General features: G+C 41.6%; 1 protein-coding gene and 1 long non-coding RNA gene across 3 annotated transcripts in view; one reads left to right on the top strand and one right to left on the bottom strand.

Annotated features, from left to right (window-relative positions):
* The window catches only part of NUDT4 (nudix hydrolase 4), a 30,955-nt gene extending 8,126 nt beyond the window's left edge, over positions 1–22,829 (bottom strand). The window contains exons 1-2 of one of the 2 annotated variants that reach the window (XM_065042718.1): positions 22,294–22,829; positions 8,363–8,473 (exon numbers count right to left, since the gene is read on the bottom strand). In XM_065042718.1, coding sequence (XP_064898790.1) covers positions 8,363–8,473; positions 22,294–22,392 — 210 coding nt within the window. In that variant the 5' untranslated portion in view covers positions 22,393–22,829. The remainder of the gene's footprint in view (positions 1–8,362; positions 8,474–22,293) is intronic. The other variant, XM_065042723.1, reaches the window with a different exon arrangement.
* LOC110363184 (uncharacterized) overlaps positions 22,757–24,289 on the top strand; it is a 141,726-nt gene continuing 140,193 nt past the window's right edge. The window contains exon 1 of the long non-coding RNA XR_010468336.1: positions 22,757–22,822. This is a non-coding gene — a long non-coding RNA (uncharacterized LOC110363184). The remainder of the gene's footprint in view (positions 22,823–24,289) is intronic.

Genomic DNA, 24,289 nt, shown 5'->3' with positions numbered 1-24,289 from the left:
CTTTGTGTACTTTATTTTATTGAAAAGATAAATGACATCTAATACTGAAATAATCCAGAGAAATAGACAGGACAAGACATAATTTAAAATAGTATAATATTAAATTTAGAGAAGGAATCATTAAAACGCCATCGCTATTTTAAACTGAAACTTAAGTCAAAGTCTTCAAAATACAATAACAAATTAAACTGTAAGTTACTGGGTGGATCCTGCAGCATAATGACTTCACATATGCTAGTTTTCATATGAAAGTGTAGCTTTTGGGATATAAATGTATTTTTAAATTTACTTACCAAATTTTCTACTACCAGTTTTGAATTACTTCTCTGGTTAGTAGCATCAGAAAAGGCTTTACATTTAGAATTTCACTCCAGTGTTTTAAAACAACCACTATGTCTATCCACCTGTGCTTGGTAATTTTTATCGATAAAGTTCAGGTGGTCATTATATTTTACTAAGACTCTAGGATTTGTTTTTCCAGAAGTATTATATGATGCTACCTCCAACAGAAGTAGTTTATGATCATCCATTTATTCTAAATAAATCTGAGTCTTTATGCTTAAGATATAAAAGCATATGTAGTCTACTGGTAGACAAAGGCATATTTAGATTTTTTTTGTGTTATTGTACAATCTATTTAAAATAGGGCTTCTTGGCTCGGAGATGACATTTTCTAGCCTTTAGTCTTTGTATCCAGCTTTAACCAAGGAAAGTTACTGATGTCTTATGTCTTTATATGAAGGACCATATGGATCTTAATTACATTTTAGTGAGTAACTCTGACAGACAACTGGGCAGGCTTTAGCAATAAGTCTAATCAAGATCTTACAAGTGAATGTTTTCTGTGTCTTTCTTTTTAAAGAAAGCAGATGGCTGCTGTTATTTATTAAGCAGTTTTCACGAAGGAAGCATCTGATCACAGCCCCTGCAACTCAACAAGCATTTTGCTTATCTAGAGCAAGAGCTGGACCTAAAATGAAAACAAAACTACATACAATATTCTTCTGGTCATGTGCTGTGATGACAGAGATACCTTGTAGAGCTCATGAAGCTGAAAACCGGACCTGCTGGGTAAGTGATTAGGCAGTATGTTAATTGTCACAATGACAGACCCTTATTTGGGTCTGAAAAGGTCAGTTATGTCACCACAGGCACTACAGATTGATTGTGCTTTACAGTGGGCAATGAAAAAGCATTTATTAGCCTGAAGGAACACAGGCTGAAGAAATGTTCAGGTTTTACTGATCAGTCCTGATTTCCTCAACATTACAGTATCTCTTCAAAAAGAGAAACAGAACCGAAAAGGCTACAAACTTGTGCTTCTGTCCCCAATTTTTGCCTACTTTCTCATGCAGCAATATTTAGGAATCACCATATCCTTTAGGATTTGTACTTTGTGGTAAACAAAGGGAAAAAAAAAAAGACAATTTTCTATCATCCTATTAAATCAAAAGCAACAACATGAATATTTAGTATTACAAAGATTTCTTCAAGGCAGGTCTATGCCAACAGGACTGCTGAAGGACAGATGCAGGATGGCTTCTCTGCACTGCTAATGGGAATCTGACAATTCACTGATACCCAATACGTGGCACAAACACCACAACTAGGTAAATTTACCAATACTAAAGAGCTTTCACAGAGAAGTTTAACTTATTAGTATCCCACAGTCACAATGTATATATATTTTCGATGTTAGTCTAAGTGCAGTTTACTTCACAGCTTCTCTATTCTCCCCCAAGCAAACCAGGAGTTTAAACAAATACTCTTAGCTGAGTAATTCTGAATGACACAATTAGAAGCATGCCCTTACATTAAGTGTAAAAATTCCCACAAGCTTATAATGAAGCTTTTGTGGAACCAGATGTTGCTATGTACATGTGATTACCATCAGTAACGTCTAGTTGCTCTCTGAGCAAAGATGTGCTTCCAAAATGCAGCATCATCCCTGCAGATTGTAGTGTCTTTCGAAACCTCTGTATGCAAAAGAATAAAAAGGTAGTAACTAGAGTCCCGTGAAGACCTGCTGAGAGCTGAGGTTGTTCAGCCTGGGGAAGAGAAGGTTCTGGGGAGATCTTACAGCAGCTTTCCAGTATCTAAAGGGGACCTACAGGAAAGCTGAAGAAGGACTTTTTACAAGAGCATGTAGTGATAGGGCAAGGGCAATGGCTTTAAACTGAAAGAAGGTAGGTTTAGATAAGATATCAGGAAGAAATTCTTCACCATGAGGTTGGTGAGACACTGGACCAGGCTGCCCAGAGAAGCTGTGGATGCCCCATCCCTGGGACTGTTCAAGGCCAGGCTGGATGGGGCTTTAAGCAGCCTGGTCTAGTGGAAGGTGTCCCTGCCCATGGCAGGGGGGTTGGACTAGATGACCTTTAAGGTCCTTTCCAACCCAAACAATTCTATGATGTTTCTCTGGGAGTAATATATTCAATTGAGTCATCTTGATAGTTTATAAAGTACCATTAAACTGACTGTGGGGTTTTTTTAAGTGCTTTTGCTAAAAACAATATTTTCTCCAGGTTCTTACCTTACTGTAATTCCTTCAAGTGTCAAAATTAAATGCTAACAGACCAAAAAATGCTTCAGCTTTTTCCCTAGAAAGTCAAAGTCCTCGCTTTCCCAGTCATAAGCTTCAAGACCAATACACTGGTTATGTTCTAGACTTCAAAGCATTTTGTCTCTAATAAGAATATTTCTTTCTGTGGCCATGATGTGCCCATGACTGTTAAAATACAGTTCTTCTAGTAACCAAAAAGCTACAGGCTTCAATAAATGAGGCAGTCTAAACTTGGGAGAAAAGCCTGAAAAAACAGCATTTCTTTCAGCAGACAAGCTCTTGAATTAAGTGCTAAACCCTCCCAGATCGATTTGTTAAGAAAGTCTGTGACTCCTGTGTAGGTAAGGTGTCAAATCTGAATTTATGCATTTATTTTAGTATTAGCCTAAATCCAACCACAAGAGGGAAAACCAGCGACTTCATCCCATAATCTCTGGCCTGGAGGTCATTCCCTGTTGGCAGCTGCAGATGTTCTGCAGTCTCAGGTATGCACTCTGACTTGCCCATTGTTTCCTGTAGATGGAGCAAGAGTCACACTGCACTTAAATTTCTAGTCTAACAGTCTACCAGAGCAGAAAGTTGCTTAAAATCTGAAAGTTTTATTTTTAACTGTGGGATGTCAGATAGTACTTTAATGGCTGTGCTCCTGAAGGCACAGTGCAAGACTATTCCTGACCTTCCTTGGATACTCTTATAAAACCCCAAAGGTTTCATAGTACCTGCCACAATCTTTCAGCTGAAAAGGTGGTTTATTTATTTATTTTGTTTTAAAAGTCTCTACCCAGTCCTAGTCTGTACCACCCAATCATTTCTCAAATATTAGATGCTCACTGGAGCAGATTCCTCTGTTTCCTATGAGAAATCTTAGATAATATGACTGATATTTTCACTGTTACAGCAGCTTAACCTCAGGATCAGCCTCCTCTTCTAAGAAGCTCTATTCATGCAGGTCTGGGAGAAATTATATGTATTTTTAGTAGGCATTTCAATATACTGCTAAGTACAAACAAAGCAAGAGCCTCGTTTTTTTGGTGAGATGGAGCAAAAGGGGAGTGGGATGGTATTCCCTCCATTTAAGAGGCTGAACATCACCAGCTTGCCATCCTCATTATTTGTCATATTTCTCTTTGAACACATGTGCACACAGTTCTTACTTTCACCTTTCACACTACCCAATTAAACACTAAGCTCCAAAGTCAGTAACACAGTAGCTCCTCATTTAGATGAGGTTTAATACCTTTCTGGGAATGCTTTATATGGTAACTTCATTTTGTTATTCTACCTCCAGGTTTGTAGAAACTTATTGTACTTAAGGAACTTGACAGGCTACTGTAATTACTGTAACCTGTGAAGTGTCAGACAAATGAAATTCTTACTCAACATTTAGTAGAGGCAAAAAAAATCTTCTGTTCATGTTAGTGATTTGATAAGGATAAAGAAAAATCTGGTGTCATGCACACAGGCAGACTACGGAGCAACTGCAGTGCATATAGGTTTCACTACAAAGATCTTTGCTTGGGTTTTAAAACAAGGATTTAAAATACATGACTGTTGGTGGTAAAGTGACAGATATTTAGAGCCAGGGGGCTATAATTTTGTGAACTATGAGCACTCCTACTGTTAAGAAATGCCATTACAACTCCTCCCGCTATCAATTTCTCCATTTTAATAAATTACTGGAAACCAACAGGTTGCGTGATTGAAGGAACACAGTCCAAACCAGTGCCAGAGTGTGGCTCCTCTGAAGTTTATTCATTCACAAAACTCTTAATGGTTCACTTCATTGCACTGTAACCAGCTTGCCAGGTGACACTGACCTTAGTATAAAAATAGAAAGGACATCCATCTCTAGAAAGGTTAGGATGAATTTCCATGGCTCAAGTCAAAACTGAATACCATCCTGGCTTTTCTTTGCAGTCTCATGGCAGCACACAAGATTCAGCCTGTAGCTTAAGAAATTTTTACTTTAGGGCATGAACTTTGAACACTCATCAGCTACGCAAGCTATCAAACTTTGGAAACTCCGAAGCTGTAGAACAAGCGTCACCAAATGATTTTTGCTTATTAAAGCCCCTAGCCTTTAAAAAAATCCTTATGCATTCACAAGCACAGCTCAGAGCTGAACACAGCTGGCAGTTTATGCCTTCCTCCACACCACCATAAAAAAACTGCAGCCACTGTAATAAAAGTGAATAAAAATTGGTTTAACCTGGAGCAAAATGATTCTACTAGCACCACTGAAGAGCTTCTAGATACAGTTTCTCTTGGTGTGTATAAACCCGTCCTTACAACATATGCAGCTTTTCTATTATGAAGCCTCTTACTGAACGTTTGATGGCAACACATTTTCTAAGCGGCTGCAGAACAGTGTAATGTACAATACACTGAAAAGAAATCAAAGCACTTGCCTAAGCCACACGTTTGCATGTCGCTGTGTGATAGTACTTAACAAAACACAACTAAAAGAGTACAAGTGTATGCGTGCAGGAAGCTGACATATGTATTTAGTATTCAAAACAGTGTAGGTTGCTGATTACTGCAATTCTTGACCAGAACCACCATGCTTTTGCTTTGCCCTGATAAAGAAGTGAGGGCAACAACAAAACTGAACTATGGAAGGGCTGCTTCAAATCATAACAGCAGGTACTCCTATTTTTCACCTTCTCATCTGCTCTATTCTTTTTTTTTTTGACCTAGTGGTATGAAAGCATGTCCAAAGGGAAAAACATTCAGAAGCAACTAACACTGTGGTATCTGTATGAACTGGAGTAGTTTGCAGTGTCTGGGCAGTGTATGCACTCTAACTGGACTTTTACATTAACAAAGAAATTGGTACTAAGTTTTTACTATTTGATGTATCATCCAGTAACATTCTATACTCATTCTTTAGCTATCCCAGCTTTAACCTTCCCCAACGCTCATGGCTCATACATTGCACCACTGCAGAAATTTGTGAGCAGAGCTCCAGCAAAGCCAGGACTTGGAAGTGTTTCTCAGAATATTCTCAGGACAGAACCATGCGCAGCATCAGAGATGGACCCAATTTCAAAGACAGTAATTTCAAAATGGGTCCATCTTTTTGAAACACCCTGTAGTTATCAGACCCCTCCCAGTCACAACTCTCACTGCTGCACTACTGTGCTGAAGTCAGTCCAAGAGCTTTGTGTGTAGCACTGCATTCCCACAAGCTGAGAAGCGAGACCACTCAGGCAGTTTTCAATAGTTGGTCAAACTCCCACAGCAACTTTGTGGGTGTTGGTCTCTTCTCCCAAGTAAGAAGTGATAGGACGACAAGAGGAAATGGCCTCAAGTTGCACCATGGGAGGTTGAGATGGGATATTGGGAAACATTTCTTCACAGAAAGGGTTGTCAGGCATTGGAACAGGCTGCCCAGGGAAGTGGTGGAGTCACCATCCCTGGTGGGGTTTAAAAAATATGTAGACATGGTGCTTATAGACATGGTTTAGTGGTGGACTTCGTAGTGTTAACTTTATAGTTGGACTCTGATCTTCATGGTCTTTTCCAACCTAGATGGTTCTACGATGACATACTAGCTGCACACAAGTCTCTTCAAGATGGTCTGTATTCTTCACCACCAGAGAAAAAACAAATGTACGACTACAGTTCAGTTAGCTCTAGCCTGACATGGAGATGAGATTTCTCTATTCCTCATCTTGAACTCTGCCTTAGGTCAGATAAGGAACTAAAACCACCAGTGTTCAGAACACTAAGCCAGTGGTCCTGTGCAAGCAGCATTTGGGGCAAGCTGAATCTACATCAAGTTCCCAAACCTCAAACTCAGCAAAACAGTCTTAAGGGTAAGGAAAATAAACCACTACGTAGCATGGTTAATAAAAAAAAATTGTACATACAGTAACGTTGTTGCTAATTAGCGTTTTAAGAATAGTGGTAGTCAAACTGGGATGAGAAAACTGTTTATGACTACCAGAAAGTCTAGTTCGCTCACTTGCCAGCATGCATCCACATTCTGCGAAACGTTATACCTTCTATTTCAGAAGTATGATATGAGGAATTAATATCCCAGCGGGGTTCCACAGGGATCCATCTCAGGGCCAGCACTCTTCGATGTCTTTATAAAAGACTTAGACTCAGGACCTGAGTGATTACTTAGTAAGTTTGCTGATGACACAAAATTGGGAGGAGCTATCAACACTCCTGAGGGCAGAGAGATTCTGCAGAGAAATCTGGACAAACTGGAGAACTGGGCAATCACCAGCTACATGAAGTTCAATGAGTGCAAGTGCCGGATTTTGCACCTGGGACATGGCAACCCTGGCTGTATGTACAGACTGGTGGACAAGACGCTGGAGAGCAGCTCCATGGAGAAGGATCTGGGGGTTCTGGTCGACCGCAAGTTGAACGTGAGCCCATGGTGTGTCCTGGCAGCCAAGAGAGCCACTGGTGTCCTGGGGTGCATCAAGCACAGCATTGCCAGCTGGGCAGGGAGGTGATTGTCCCACTCTGCTCTGCACTGGTGCGACCTCACCTGGAGCACTGGGTGCAGGTCTGGGCACCACAATAGGAAAGGATAAAGCTACTGGACAGTGTCCAGAAGAGGTTGGTGAAGGGTTTGGAGAGGAAGCCATATGAGGAGCAGCTAAAGTTACTTGGTTTCTTCAGCCTAGAGGAGAAGAGACTTAGAGGAGACCTCATCGCAGTCTACAGCTTCCTCACAAGGAGAGAAGGAGGGGCAGGTGCTGATCTCTTCTCTTTAGCAACCTATGACAGAACCCGAGGGAATGGCAAGAAGATGTGCCATTCATTGATGTTCAACATTAGGAAAAGGTTCTTCACCCAGAGGGTGGTAGAGCACTGGAACAGGCTCCCCAGGGAGGTGTCACAGCCCCAAACCTGACAGTGTTCAAGCAGACTGGACAACACCCTCAGACACATGGTGTGAACTGTGGGGTTGTCACAAGCAGGGACAGGTTGGGCTCAATCCTTGTGGGTCCCTCCCAATTCAGGACATTCTATGAACATTCTAGGAGTCAATCTGTAGTCACTTATGCATTGCATAATTTCTAGCTAAATCAAATGTAGGTTTTCCTGAAGTTTTATGTAGCATAATGTGCTGGCTGCTAGATACTCAAGTAACATTTAACATTTTTAACAATTTGCCTAGGAAACAAATTCAAATTCAAATTTTTTTAACTTGCTATTTAAGCACCATACTAGAGTGGGAAACCACATTAATTCATCAAGACTTAAAACTCTGTTTTGCCTAGAGGTAAGGTCAGAGATAGAAAGGCAGATTATACCTATGGTGGTTTCTTCATAATAAAGAGCCTTAAAACAAGGCCTTTTTATTGTTGAATTCTCAACCGCTTAGATACATCAGTTTCTAATCTGTTTAGTCTGGAATCTCATCTCCTCAAAGGTCTGTTTATTTCTCTTTCTTATGTAGCTACACATTAATCTTTCATTCACTTTCAGTCTGTTCTAGAAGAGCTGCGAGTCAAATGTTTTCTGCACAAACACAAAGATGCTGCACTACCATGTTATTTGGCATGAAGTCACAGTTCCACTTCCAGTAAGTGTTTATGAAGGCAGACAGAAATTTAGCCATGAAATGAAAGCATACTGGGAAACAAGCTAATTAGTTCACCTCGCCACACTATGCCCCAATTCTAACACACAGAACTGCAGTTCTTTGAACTTCACAACCATGGAAATCTTAGTCAAATCCTTGATAAAAGGAGGTAGATTTCCCTCTTCCTCCTCGATTCCCATCTGAAGATAGCAACAGCAAAAAGCAGCTGGATATTTTTGTTTTGTTACCTCTTCATACACCTCTCTGACGGCTGCTCCCCCTGGCTCTTCTTCTGGTTCCATTCCTCCGCCTGGTACAATCCACTGATCTGGGTATCGGCTACTGCTTACCAACAGCACCTATAAATAATGGCAAATGACTGTTAAATATAGCTCACAAGTCAGGAATCTTGGTACTATCTACTTTTTCAGCAATGCACTTTTTCACCTAGCCAGATGGATTATGGACTTCAGAAATGAAACATAACAGGCAAGCAGGAGTTATAAAAAGTGGGGGGGGCGGGGTGGGGAAAGATGAAGGAAAATTATCAACATCCAGTATTTAATAAAACTAAGCCAAGACAACTATGTCATTGTAATCTCCTTGCATAAACACTTTCATCAAATGTTTAGACACAATATGAAAAATAATACAGTACACACAAGAATGAGGATGTACCACAAAAATCTAATAATACTCCAATACTGATTAAGTCTGAGGGTCATACAGATGGCGAAGTGTGAAAATTAAGACATTTGCATCACACAGAAATTAAAACAATTCTTCTGAAACAACATCTTTTGGCCAGAAAACTGGGCTTCTGAACATATTTCTAATTTTAAGCTTTTGACAAGCTTCTTTTCAGTAATTGAACTGTTATGCTAGCACGGCATGCTTACAGTATTGTATAACTAAATTATAATGAGAATACTTCATTGGCTTTTGTCCAATTTGGTTTCTTCTAACATTTCTGTAAGAGGAAGAACTGCAACACATTGCATTCTAAGTGATTTCTAAATTTAATAACAAGGGGTTTTTTTCCAAGACACTTTAATTTGACTCTAACTTGGTCACACTATCGATAGATGCCAATTTAAAAACCACTGTCTGTAGGACCCATCCTTCAGAGCTGAAAACATTTTAGCCACCTGTCCAACAAACTAGGATGCCTCATATCGAGTAATTGCAGCAGAAGATGATGAAAATAAGACCTTGATTCAGGACCACATGGAAATAAACAGTGTAACTTGTATTTACCGAGATATTTTGATTAGTAAGACCTACTTAATCATCTGTGCAGTAGCACACTTCAGTTTCTAGGCAATACTTACCCAAGCCCTACCCTGAAGTCAAAGGACAACTGTGGGGAGCAAAGGGACAGGGTCAATGCTGCAATCTTTAGAAGCAATTAAAAGACTAACAACAAGAACCTCAGTCTAAAGGTTAAAGTACTGACTGAAGTGACAGTCTAGTCCTCACCACCTACTCCTACAGTCTTTAAACTCAATCTCCTATTGGGTTATATAGTGAAATTATTCCCCGATGGGGGCAACAAGGGAATGCTCATCACTTATACTGCGTTCCTTTGGCACTCAAGGAAATACAGTGCAGTTCACCTACATAACCTGGGGAGTGTAATTAAGATGACTGCACACCTTTGTGAGTGCAACGATGCGTGTCCATGCTGAGAAGCACCCGGAAGAGCCTCATCTGACAGGTATTTTCTTGTTGTAGTGTTTATTTGTAGTAAAGATTTTTCCTACTCTGAGGGATTCTCCACTGTGCTGATTTCCCCCCAAGTTTTTCCTATGCTAAATAAGGAACACGACAGAGACCTCATTTAGTACAGAACCATTCTTAGCATTTAAGTGTTTGCATTTTTAGTCAAATATTTTATTCAGCTATCTAAAAACAGCCAGCAAAGCCAACAAGGTTAGACACAAATGCATCTCAACTTGATCCTTACAACCAAAGGTTGTAGTTTCCTAGGATCCTTTAACATAAAGATTCCCAAAGAGGGTACACAGTTCCACCAAATACAGTTTTAGAAAAAGGTTTTGGACACCTATGTGGAGCATCTATATCAGTACCAAGAACCACCACATCAGCAACACTTAAAGAGCAGTTGTAAAAATCAAGTTATGAATTCACTTGTGGGATCACAGACATAAGCACCACACATTATTTTCTGCTGATGAAACCAGCACTCACTGCAGTCATGTGGAAGTTAGTAACAATGATGAACAAAAGGATGATTACATCACATTAAATCATCCCCAGCTTGGCAGAATGATTTTAATCAGCATTCATTGTCTAGTTAAGGCTAAACATAAAATTCTTAATTACTACTAAGGGATAAATCAGGTTGCTGGTTCTGGCAGTGTAGCATAAAGCCAGGAATTTTTTATGCCTTTATGTAATAGCTGACTACCACTAACCTGATCAATAGTCTATTGAGCTGGGTTTGTGTATCTATTAGCTTTAAATTACCCTTTTAACAAATTACCCTTTTAAACAAATGCATCTAGCAAGTAAGCAACATTAAAATACATCAGCTCTGGTAGACAGGCTTTACAGCTATATATAAAATAAACTCCCAAGTGTTACAGCCTGGGAGTTCATTTTGGCAACTACCCAAGTCTCCACTAAACCTGGGACTGAAGCTTTTTCTCAAGCATCTTTCCCTCTACGCTTTATTCTCCTGTGTTCCCACTGCTTTCACAGTCTGAATTCAAGGGATCACACTAAGTTATATCCCTGAGACCTTCAGACGCACAAGATTTTCCACCCAGCAACATTAACATTTGAAGCCACTGTGGTACAAGGCATCCATCCTGGGGTATCCTAGCAAAAATGTACTCAGTTGTAATCAATTTCTCCAAAAGCTGAGAGCTGATAGCTAGCAATTATAAGATCGTGTGGTAAGGCTGAAAGCACTCCACACAGATTCTTTCAGTTATGGTAGTAAGCAATCTTGTGCTCGCTTGCACTTTTTTGTGTGTGTTGTTTATTATTCCATGTAGTGGATGCAGTTTTCAGGTGTTTCCACCTGCAAGTGGCCAGCAAACACATCCCACAGTACCTGAATGACTAGGCTGTAAATATACAGATCACTTAAAAATGAAGGCACCAAAAAGCTGTCCTTGGTTGACAATGCACTCAAGTGCAAAATCAGCAGCAAAAAGCCAGCAATTCATCTTCCCTTAATACAAGCAAAGCAGAAGAACAGATCCAGGTTGCCTGGACACCCAGTCTTTTTTGAAGAGGTTCATGTTCATGCAGATTCCTGTAGTTTACTGAAAAGACTCTGGATACTCACATCTACGCACACCAAATTTTACAACATAACCTCATTATGTTCGGAAGACAACAAAGGAACTATGCAGGGAAATCTGTATCTCATATCTCTGAATGCAGAGAAAGGACTGAGATTTCTTGTATTACTTGTAAGTGATCACTGCCCTCTCCATGTTTCTGAAAAAGCCTTACTATTGACAATCAACTCCCTTCTTTAAAAGATTTCCAAAGTACAGAATAATGTCATCAAATCTGCTTGCCTGGTTGCAATCTTATCTTACTCTAGAAACTAAGGTAAAGCTGTTATTTTCCATAATACTGCCAAGTGAAGCAGTAAAGCTGCAGAATTCAGCTAAGACGAGAACAAGAAAACTCCTCCACTGGGTCTTACTAGCCAAGTTTTTACCTTGTTTTCAAGTCCAGGAATAGCAATGACCTTTGAGTGCAGTGAGGAAGACAGACTGCTAGCCAGCTTACTTGTAATAAGCACCTATCAATATGTTTAACCAAGATATGGTTAACCAAAAACCAAAAAGTAACTACAGGGTATGTAGCATCATGGGACTTGCTCACTATAAATGCTAAGCCTGCAGACAAAACAACTGAAAAATTCTAAGGGAAGATGCCAAAACTTCGGCCTGTAGTATTCTCAAGTCAAAAGAAACCCATGAAACAGTTAGCAGCCGTATATTCCAGAAGACTAAAAAGGCAACAGCTCAGAGTAATACAGAGTGTAATTAAAAGCTATTCCTCCTTATGTTTTTTTTTTTTTTCATATCAAGAAATCAAAGAGTTAGAAAATGACTTAAGGTTATACCAAATATCATTACTTTCTATCTTTCTTAACTGTGGGGCATTATAGCCTACAAAAATAATTGTACTAAAAATCAGCTTACGTTAAAAAAGAAGGAAGGTTAAGGTTGAAACTTGCCAGACAGAACAAACCCCCACAGCTGGATTCTTTTGACTTCCAAGCAGAGTCATCCACAGCTTGAAGCAATGAAACAACAGCAGCAGAAGACACTATAAATCAACTGCAAGATGTGAATTTTTCCGTAGTGGACACATTACTTGCAAGGAAAAACGTACTTACAGCTGAAAAGGTACCACTCCAGTTCTACAGAAATTATTTGTCATTAGACAGCTTTGTAAGCTCTCTCCTCCTAGTCTAACCACATCTATTCCTCTCTTCCCCACTGCACACCTCATTTTTTCCCCTTTCATCACCCCCACTAATCCACTAGCTACGTGCAACTTGCTGTTTGAATTACCTCATCGAGATAGCTAAGTTTGCCTTTTTTTTCTGGTAAAACCGGCAGTTAAGAGGAAAAACTTTCAAGAGGAAGGGAATCAATCCCTCACCCCGCAAGACCACTGAGCATGTGCTTGGTTGCAAAGAACACTGGATTACCCAGGCGTACAACTAAACGCTGCACGGAGAACACGGAGAAGGAAAGGAAAATGCAGGTACATAGAAGAGAAATTATTTAGTTCCCAAGTTTTATGAAGGTGAGAACACGTGAACAATTTCAGAAGCTTTAAACTGGTCAGAGTGTAAGAGAGATCTTAAGGGCATCAAGATGTATTAATACCTCTCAGGTACAAAACAAAGTGTCAAAATGCTGTTAGAAGGAACAGATGTACTGTATGTTCTCACAGGCATCAGAAACACTAAGAAGCAAAAAAATAACACTATAACCCTATTCTGAGAATAGAACAGGACACACTTTGATGTAAGTTAATATAGTCTAACGTAGCACACTCAACATGAAGAACTTCAGCCTAGATGGCTGGTCTGCCCAAGTTACAATCACCTGAAAGAGTCATAAAGATGGCTTCATCCAAATACAGCCAAAAGGGTCAGTCCAGCACCATGATTTGTTTCAAAATGGCCATTAGCAGATTCTCAGGGAAAAACATGAGCAGAAAAATTTCACTGTTCCCTAACACTTCCAACTTCCAATTGTTTTCAGCTCAGGAGCTTCTTTAAAAGTACTGGGGAACTACTCTGAATGCCACAACACAGAAACATTACCAAGAAGCATGGAAAAAAGCATATCTTTCAAACCTTATCAAACCACTAAAATAGCCAAATGCACCATATTTGCAGGATTCAATGCATGAATTTTTAGGCAAAAGCACATGTTTCATATTAGAGAGCACATTTCCACCTTCTACTGTAGCTAGAGGCCTTCTTTAACACTTCTTGCTATTTTTAAGAATCTCTGCCTCATTTCTGTAGTTCTGAAACAGTTTCTCAGTTCACCTCTAGATTACTGTTGTATCCCTTTTTCAAGAATGCTATTGTCTCTTTTTGGACTCCAGAAAGCTGAAAAACGCAACGGAGCTTTACAACTTGCCAGAGCAATGCCTCACAGGTAGCATTCAGTAAGGAACATACTTCTGGCTTCCTAAAAATATTCTCAGTAGAGCAATTGCTTATAGTCCTCCTTTACTGCAATAATTTTCAACATGATTTTTCTTAACCTGGAGATACAATGTACACAAAGTTATTGTAGAGTAGTAAAAAAACCTTGGGATGAGACTTGACAGCCATTTCAATAAACTATTTTAATTATAAGTCAAGGCTGCAACACCTTTAATTTCTCCCTTACACTGACACAATGAGTTCAGGAAGCTGATCTGGCTAAAAACCAGCTCGCACCATTAAAGCTTAGTTTTCAGCCTGCACGCATTCAGCTCTAATCTGTACACATCTATACAAGGGTCAGCACCACACAAACTGGGGCAGAAAGGTGTAAGTGCAACTACCCAATTTCAGATCAGCCTAAGCCAATTCAAGAGCCTTTAGCAAAGTAGTTGATAGACAACAGACTGAAAAGCAGCCCCCAGCTATGAAGGAGTTTAAAAAGAAGATTTAGTCTCAATGAACAGAAACTGGCAGAGCAGCAGAGAAATGGCCTAACAACTAGCAGTACTTGAATCCTAACACTCATTACCATGAGCACAGCATCTTGAAAGCAACTCGGAAAACTGGGTTATGTCTGTACAATTTATTAAATAAAGTCTGAAATATCATCCCAACTTCAAGTAAAGATCAGTTTTCAAAGCAGCAGAATGATGCTTGCACAGCAACTAGTACAACTTTACTGGCATTCTGAAGAAGAATGATAAAGAATCACATGCATATATTAATACTTCAAAATCAGATCTGCAAATGATTTTCCTTTTGGGATTTTCTGATTTTAAGTCTATATGGCAATAGGTTGAAAAATACCAGCCTTTTCACAGAAGTTTTGCTTTAACTTCCAATTAAAGTTCTACTAGTCTATAAGTTTTATTTCCCATGAAATCCACGTATTTGATCTAGCATGTTGATATAGTGATTCAGAATTCGAGTACCTTCCTCTGGCTATTTAAAGTACTTGGTCTTGTTCGTTGGCTGAAGTGTTCATATCAGGATTAGACATCACTATACTACTATGGTACATCAGTCAGAATGTATTTCCTCATGTCAACAGGCACTCAAGTCACCTGTAACATTAGATGCCCCTCGAGCTTTGGTATGCTTCTGAGAATCAGATCTGACAGGTCCCGTGGTGCGATGAAGGGTGTGGATCTTGCAAAAGGAGATTCCTGGCTGCAAAAACACTCTGCAAACAAAGAAACCCTCCCTCCCTGATGCCTCAAGTGCCTATAAAAGATGTTTTACTTTTCATGCTGGGTCAGGTCCCAAATCCACTTTACAGTATGTCCTTCTTGCCTTATGCTTGTCAATACAGACCACGGCAGAAAACACATAGGGTATTAGGTGAAGAGCTAAAACTCGCTTTGCTGCCCCTTTCTTGGTAACTTGAAACCACGGCCTAATCTTGAGCAGGAGAACTGGGCTTTACCCGTTACTCAGCAACATAATCTGTTTGACTAAGGGATCAGCTTTCAAGCACTTGTCAGAAACAAGAGCTCAGAGTCTTAGAGAACCATTCAGCTGCAGGTAAAGACATGACAAGGTTATTTTTTGATGAGTACCAGTTACCTTTCATGCTTTTTTGTCTTTGACATACTTGGAAAAAAACAAAACAAAAAACCCACCACACATTAATCTTTGAAGACAAAATTTGTTTTAAAATATTTACGTTTATCAGACTGGCTCCACTGAAGTACTTAAGCACTATGTCAAATCGTAGTGTCTCCTGAAATCAGCGGCTGGCCAAAGCCAAATATCTTTCTTCAAGGTGGATTAACCGGTGAAAGCCACCTAATTAAAATAAACTTTTTTAAGCGCTCTACAAACAGGACTGGAAAAAAATTACACACCAACCTGTGGTCCATGAACTCTCACATCTACAAAAGATGTTTAAGAAAACACGGTTACAAATCCTAGCTAGAGATATATATGCATATATCTCTAGCTAGGATTTGTACATATTTCTGAAGAAGTCTGCCACTTTGCTATTTCACAGAAACCGGTAACTTGGAAGTTTATAGAACCACTGAGTTAACTGGTGAAAAAAAAAAAAAAAAAATCAAACAGAAATTTAGCCACCAGTTTAAGTCCTCAAAGTAAACATAGGATGGTGCAAGTAAGAAATAAATTATATTTTCTCATGTATCTAAACACTTAGCATCTCCTAAACAGGGCAAAACATACAACAAGTTTTGTTGCAGGACACCTTAAGCCTTGTGTTAAGACAGCTACAGCCATGTCTTCTTCACCCCTCAGCCCATTTTGAGCAACCATCCACCCCAGCAAACACATTCGTATAGCATAGACATCTAATACCATAGCTACTGGTAAAAAGTAATGGAGGTTTTGCAATAAAAAACAGCTCATGGATGACCGATTTCAGTATTTAAAGAGGCAGGAGTGAAGACTACAGCTTCCAGCCATGGTGGACAACCGAATTCCTACAGCTTCACTGAACTTAAAGGCTTCCACTGCTGGGATGCAGTTGCTGTTTGTCAAAAAAGATCCCAACATGAAGGCACAGTGCACATGCAATGCGGGCAAAAAGCTGTTTTTCTATGGAAGTAGGGATAACAAGGCACTTGTGTTTTATAAGTCAGTTACCTGATATAAATCCTACCACAGCAATCTAACATTGAATTATTTTTATTTAATATCAACACAAGCTTAAGCCACTGCAGAACCCCATATGAGCCTGCAGGAATACGCCACAAGCAGACACTGTCTCTGTAAACACACCATAAAAAGCCATTTTGGAAGCTATTTATAAGTCTCGATTTCAAGCTATACCCCTTCCTACACCACACAAATGATATCCAAATATCAAGAGGCAAAACTAAGGCAGAGACCATCTCATGACAATTATTACTCCTGTATGTTAACAGGGCAGGGACTTGAGACAGAACAAGAGAAAACTACAGTGCACCGAGCGCACATCGAAATGTGTATTCTCTGGTATTTTAAATACGCCTATACTGTATTAGGCAATCATAGAGCAAGACAGGTAACCTGTATCAGTCCACACATTGCTTTGGAGAGCATGCCAACCTTAAATAGGGTGCCATGGTCATACTCCAAGTTATATTTTAAACCACACATTATCTGTGTGTTTACACCTGAGAGCTTACACTGAAGGACGAAGAAACCACATGCCACATTCTGAGTTAAGTATGGAAGATCTTTCATCACTCTGCAAGTTTATTTACAAAAATTCCTAGAACATCCCATTTTGCCAGGGTAGCCAGGTGACACTTCTGGGCCAAGGTTTTACAGATCAGGTTACAGGTCTTTCTGGTTTTCAGATTTAGTCCAATGGAAATAAAAATAACATTTTACTTTATCCTTTAATAAAACTGTTGCTCTTATGAAGCAACAGCTTTAAGAAACTGAACAAAGCTACTGTTTTTAAAAATAATAAAAGGGTGACCACCAGAACAAAGTAGATCAAACAAGAGTTTCTTAAATCTTTACATTCTACAGCCCAAGAAACAGAATTCTCTAAATCAGACCAAAAAGAATATACAATAGTAGTAGCCAATCATTTTAACTCAAAGTTAAAAGGCAATAATTAACATGCAAGTGTACATCCTTCTCCAGGAAAAAAAAATTCAACAATTTGCATTTCCCACAAGTGTGTGACAATAGTTATCCTCACTACTGTTTCGACAGTAACAGGAAACCCTTCCCATCTATTTTCATCTCTTGTACAAAGCTGAACGACAAAAATGGCAAAATTAAAAACTGAAAAGCTAGAAGACTTTTTTTTGCATATGAAACTAGTTTTTAGATCTGCCACTATCAACTGCTGGCTGAACACTAAATTAGGGCTTTCAATACTACATTCAATTACATAAAGCAGTGTTACAGATGCCAAAATAATTACAACACACTCAAGTTTTATATTCAAGGTATTCAAAAATAACTGCCCATTTATTTGTATAATATGTAGTTGATAGAAGAAAAATTCAATTAGCTTTTAAAATTGTTTTAGTTATCCAAATGACTAGGGAAAAAAAAAATGTTTATTACTATTTACTCTTGCTACTTTAAAGGCTTGCCTCATTCACTGCTTTGAGAGGCAAGAATTTCCTTCTCTACCCTTCACCCAGACACCAAGACATCAGCATTTTATGTAAAACCACTGTTTGCAGAGTCCTGAATGCAGAAGCAATTCCAACCCCTGGAAGCAGCTGGTCCTCACTGTACTGAGAGGTTATCCTGCGGGCTCATCCTGAAGCTGCCATCCACATCTCCTGGTTGCTCGAGAGTGACTTGCATTTCCCCACACAAAAATCCAACAGCCCATCCCAATCTGCCGAACACCAACAGCTTTCTGTGCACACCTAACAGCTTCTTGCTTGCTCAAAGCAAAAAGCCTGCAGCCCCCACACATTACATGCCCATATAGACTTGTTTCATTTTTCATGGGATTGTTCCTGCATCATTTCCAGCTTTTTTTTTTGTTCAAATGGCAGACAGAGCCTGCAATTACTGCTTCATTTCCATTAAGAATGACAGAAGGAGCCAGCACTTAGGCTCATATCCAGCCGTCTTGCTCTCTCTTCAGCCCAAATGACAGCACTGAGACCAAAACAGGCAATAGTTTAATGATAGTAGTCTACGAGATCATCTTCTAAAACACTCAAAAAAATCCAAAGCTACTGGCCACATTACTTGGCTATTTGGGCTTCCCCAGGATTTTTTTTTTAACACATCACAGCATGAGGGCTACAAAATCTAAACCAAATGGGCTATATAGCACTAACTGGCACTTGTGGAATCACTTGAAAATTAATCAAGAAACAAGAAGCAAGGACTTTTTGCACTGGTGCACCTGGACAACCATCAGTCACCTCCCACGCACATGCTTTCAGCTACAATACCAGCTCTCAAGACAAAGCAGAAGCTTTTGACAGTTTGCAACACCGCAGGCAAGCCCAGTTTCCAGCCCATAACATCCAAGAGAACTGACTCAACAACTTTAAGTCTGGCAGCAAAGACTGTTGGTAAAGCTACCTGGACAAGGTGCTGTAGCAGGAGAGCAGGAGTTCTGTGGCTGTATTTCAAACTGTTCGCAAGGACCACCAGACTAAGTTTTGCCTCTGCGCTATTATAAAGCCCACCTATGTTTCAAATTAAGAAATAAAGAAATGAACACAAAACAAATGGAAATACAGTGTGGTTTTAGCAAAAACATCCTTTGTTACCACAGTCTTTCAATTGCTATCTTGCTTCACTGTCCGTAAAACTCAGCTGTAACACAGGCTTCAACAAAGCTACAAAGGTAGCATAGAAAGCGCAATACAGATAGGAAACAGACCAAGAAGCTATAACATGCAGATTTTGCTAGAACATTATTAACAATAGAGATATTAAATGTTTTAGCGACTGGCCTGATTTCCATTGGTGATGATCACAGAAAGACATTATTGACATTTGTAAGTCTCCAAATTGAGAGGCTGTGCCCGTAAATCATGATATTAACAGGAAATCTCATGCTGAAGTTACAGAAGAAGGATCACATTTTGTTAAGAACATATTGTTAATCTAATGCGCAGGACACTAAGAATTTCTGGTAGAAGTTGAGAATTCATGAGGTGGGAACAAGTTAAGAGACTTGGATACCACCACTCATCACAAGATGACTAGCTTTACAATCACAATAAAGACGGGTCCTGTAACAGTGGTTTTTTTTATAGTATGGCTAGAGAACTATTAGTACCTTCTACGCAACGCAGTGAGATTCCACCTAAAGCAACTACAACTGTCACCCACATTCAAAAAAATAGGGCTGTCAAATTGAAGGAAATGAAAGAGCTACCCTGATGATCACAAAGAGAAAACTGGTTTTAGGAGACGAAGCTTGCAAGGCTTCAAGTTAATCAAAATGTCCTGAGAGAGGAATGACTGCTGTCTACAGACACGTCAGAATGAAAAGTGCAAGAAAAGGGGAAAAAAACGAGAGCACAGGCACAACTGGATATGGACTGGCCTTACAGGAAGTCAGACACAAGAAGGAAGACAGGCTAATCCTAGGATTTGTATCAGAAAATTGTTGCAGACACATATTCCTCCATATAGAAACCAACCAGCTGAAAAGTAGAACATCATGTATTGAGATAGTCTTGCAGACAGAATGTCCAGTTGGAGAAAAAATTTATTGCTTTAAGACTCCTAAAACCAAATATATCACTAAAGATTGCTTTGAGTTGTCTATTGTCTCTCTTCCAATCTCTAGCAATTCTTTGCTTACAGGACAGTAATGCCACAGGTTAAAATAGCTATGAAAGCAAAATTTTTTTCTCAGTCTGCTGTTCCCCTCTTCTCCCTTCAGTCACCCAAGTATTGCCTTGGTGCTCCTCCATAGCTGAAGTAATGCTTCATTCAAAGATCCCTGGAGATGTAGGTCAGCTGAAAATCAATGGTACAGTCTCCAGAGAACTGGAAAGGAAACACTGACGCTCAAACTAGACCTACACAGAAGCATATTAAAATAACAGTGTTCAAGAAAGACAAAAGCAAGCCTCATCCAGCCAATGAGGGGAACCCAGCTGGTGATACAAGTTAATCATATGCATCAAACTTCGTAGTCAGACACCAAACTTCTAAGAAACAGGTTCTGTATTGATACAGATAGAGCTGGAACCTGGGAAACAGTCAAGCAAATTCAAAGTGTTGCCATCACTCTTCTGGAAATAACTAGTCAGAAAGTGATTGGAACTGTTTCCACATGCTTAATCTAGGTCCCAAGTCTGACTCGGTGTTATCCCATTTATTTCATCCTCAAGTATGTCTAATTGCACAGTGTCCAGCCTCATGGCAGCCATACAGGTGCACCATCCGCAACACCCCAAATCGCTCCAGTGCAACAAGTGTCAGCATCCACCCTTCTTACGCAGCACAGCCACTACCACTGTCCTCAGCCTCAAAGGATGTCCTTAGGCACAAACAATTTTTGAAGCAGCCAGTGGCCTCATTTGGATGCAAGATTTAAAGAGAACATATGAAATCGCAGCAGGAAATGAAGAATGAGCGGAAATTACTGACAAAGGTGACATCAATAATTAATTTCTAACTACAACTGGTGCAAGAAAGCAGTAATAGCGGCCAAGGTGTTTGAAATCAAAACAAATATTACCTGGAGTAGCATCCAAAAATAAATACCCAAGACGTGTAAATGCAGAAGCATGGTGGAGCATCATAAGTGCTGCTAAAACCAAAGAAAACCTTGACTGATAGTAACATTTCTGCTTGGCACCTTCCTCCTTCATAATATTAGGAAAAGCTGCCCAGTGTGATCCCAAGGCTGTATTTGCACCACACAGGGAATGGCATATAGCAGAAAATCACGTAAAATTTTTTGCCTAAATTCAAGGATTGGTATTTTGGGGTCAAACCTCTCCTTACTGCATTATATTCCTTACTAGATGTTTAAAAATAAGCAAGCAATTTGCTGTACTGACAGTTTAGACAGGACACATTTATTGCAGCATGTAAAGGGATAAAAATAATTAAAAAAAAAAATCAAGCCCTAATCTTTGTAGTTATTTTATAGATATTAACAAAACGCAAACGAAAAATCAGGAAAGTGTATGCTTCCAGCCTGAGACAGTCCATAAACGCATTGTGCAATGAAACCATCAGCGAAGTTTCCATATAGCAGCCGGTGCCATTGACCTTGGCTGGGAACACAGGACAACTTTGTTGCCACCTCCCGATTCTGCTGCAACATAAAACCCCAGCTGAGCGCTCTCCTCTACAACCCAAACCGCAACACCCCCCTCCCGCCCCCGAGCTCCTCCGGCAAAAAATATTTTTAAGCGACATTTTACTCTCTTGGTGGGAAACACCCACCAAGGCGCAGGTTTTCCAAACGACAGGACTGGTTTGTTTTTTTTTTTTTTAAGACCACTAAAATAGGGTAGGGGGCTCGTTTTGAGGGCAACACCCTCAGTGCGCCATGACACACGAACCGGCTTTCGGCGCGTCCCGGGCACACAAAGGAGAACGCCGGAGCTGCAGCCGGTACCCGGTTCCGTCCCGGGGGCCCGGAGGCGCCGCGGCCGCGCACAAAGGAGGGCGCCGCGCACGTGGGCCCCGCCGCACCGCGCCGCCCCAAGATGGTGGGCGAGAGTCGGGCCGCGGAGCCGCCGCGCCCGCCCCGCCCCCGGCCCGGCACTGCAGGGGGTGCGCCCGCCGCCGCCCCCGGAGAGGGGTTCGGGCCGCCGCCCCCCACCTCTTCAACGAGCGGGGAGCCGGCGTCGCCGCCTCCTCCGGTGGTGGGGGGAGAGAGCCGCAGCACAACTCCGTATGCACAGGGAGTGTCCCCCTGGGAGGGGCCCGCGCCCCCCGGCCAGACAAAGAGGGACGCGGCACCCGAGGGCCCTCGGGGAAATAGGAGCCCCGCCCGGGCCGGGCCCGGTGCCCCCCTCCCCACGTGCTCGGCGGGCTCACCTCGTCCTCCCGCTCGCTGCGGAAGCAGAGGCACGCCGCCCGCTTCTTGTAGCCCTCCCGGTCGTACGTCCGCGTCTGGTTCGGCTTAAATTTCATCATAGAGGCGGTGACACGCCGGCTGCCCCCGGCCGCCGCCGCCGCTGCCGCCACGGCTCCGCTCTCCGAGTGCCGCCGCGCTCCCGGGACGCCGGCGCGGGTCCCCTGCTCGGGAGTGGGGCGGGAGGAACACCAGTCCCAGCGGCCGAGCTCCTGTCACAGCAGCGGCGCGCCGTTGCCACCGCCCCAGAAGCCGCGCCGCGCCATAGAGGCTCCGCTCGCCGCCCCGGCCCGGCTCGTCCCTGCGCCGCCGCGCCCGCCCGCCGGCCCTGAGCGCCGCGGCGGCCGCCCCTGCGCCCACTATTTAACTGTAACGCACATTCCTGCGCGCGCCGCGCCGCACCACGCAGGCGCCGGGCGGGGTGGGGGGGCGGAGAGGCGGCACGGGACGCGGCGGAGGCGGCGGCAGGCGGAGCCCGGGAGCGGGCGGGAGGTAAAGGGCCGGTCACGGCGCCACGGCGGGCGTGCTTAGTCACCGGCGGGGTCCGCTGGGGGTGGGGGCTGTGCCTGCCCCTGAGGGGAGCGGGCGGAGGAGGAGCCTCTGACGTGAGGCGGGGCGAGGCTGGTCCCGCCCGCACAGAGCCGTGGGCTGACAGGAACCGGCCCGCGGGCGGCTTGGGGAGCACCGGCCGGCCGCAGTTGCCCCGCCGAGCCGGGGGTGGGGGCAGGTGTGGTGGGGCGGGCCTGCCCCACGGGCTTGTGCCACCCGGTGGCCCCGTGAGGCGGGAGTGGGCCCGGCGGGGGTGTGCGGGGCGGCGCTGCGCTGCCGGGAGTGGGTCGGGAGAGGATGCGTGTGGCTCCCGTAGCGTAGTAGAAGCGGAGCTTTGACAACGCAAGTTAATTCCATTTTCGAAATCGCTTCTTTTTACAAGGTGCTGGTGTATGCCGGCTGGGAGAGCAGGCAGCCCAAGTTGTTTCATTATTTTATTCTATTTTTTTTTTTTAATTTAATAACGTTATTTAGGAGTTAAAGATGGACCAATGACCTTCCCAATACTGATGACAGGCCAGAAGAAAAAAACAAACCAACAAACCGAAACAAAAACTCTACTATCCACATATCTTTATTATGATTTAGCAGGATGAAAGCCCGGGTTGTTTTCATTATAATAAAAAAAAATCCTCCAAAAGCAAAACAAACAAATGCTACTCTTTTTGATGCCCCTGGAAGCTGTAGATTTCAAGGAGTCATGAAAGCACTTACTGCTTGTGCATGAAGACTGCATATTTATGTTGGTAGGTGGGAGGTAGTGTGCACTTACATACTTGTAGAATTCACCTATCCAAACTCTTTCAGAAACTGTTTCTTTCATCCGAATCTCACTGATGTTTGGTAAGCTCCTTTGTGCTTTTAGTGTCGACCAATGTGTGTTAAACTTCTACTTGTTTCTTGTTCCAGAACATACATTTTTCCATCTGAATTGTTTTTTAAACAATTTTGTTGATCTGTAGCAAGTCGAACTTTTTATATGCCTTTTGTGGTATGCACTGAAAGTAGCTTGGTTCATCGTTGCTGGTTCTTAGTGAAATTTAGACCTTCTGTTCTTCAGAGCATGAACTAAGTGCAATGAGTCAGTGCAATATCACACTTGAAAACCATAGAAGCTAAAGGAAGCAAAGCACAATTGTATTCAGTTATATTAATTCGTTAAAGTTATAATAAGCAGTAAAGTCAAACACTCAAAGATTAAGAAACTCCAAGTTTAATTTGCTTTTACACAGTGATTACATGCATAATTTTGTTACTACCTGTCACCAGTTGGGCCTCAGGCTACATACAACTTTAGTAGGTATTTAATGGATTCATAGTAAGATTTCTTATTATTTATTTATTTATTTATTTATTTGGTGAGGGAAAGACCAATACCCATATAGTATCTGAAATTTTTAGTTCAAAGTT

This window comes from Columba livia, chromosome 1, assembly GCF_036013475.1.
Source record: "Columba livia isolate bColLiv1 breed racing homer chromosome 1, bColLiv1.pat.W.v2, whole genome shotgun sequence".
Lineage (NCBI taxonomy): Eukaryota > Metazoa > Chordata > Aves > Columbiformes > Columbidae > Columba > Columba livia.
Note: the sequence above shows the minus strand (reverse complement) of the source record. Positions and strands in the feature narration are given on the sequence as shown.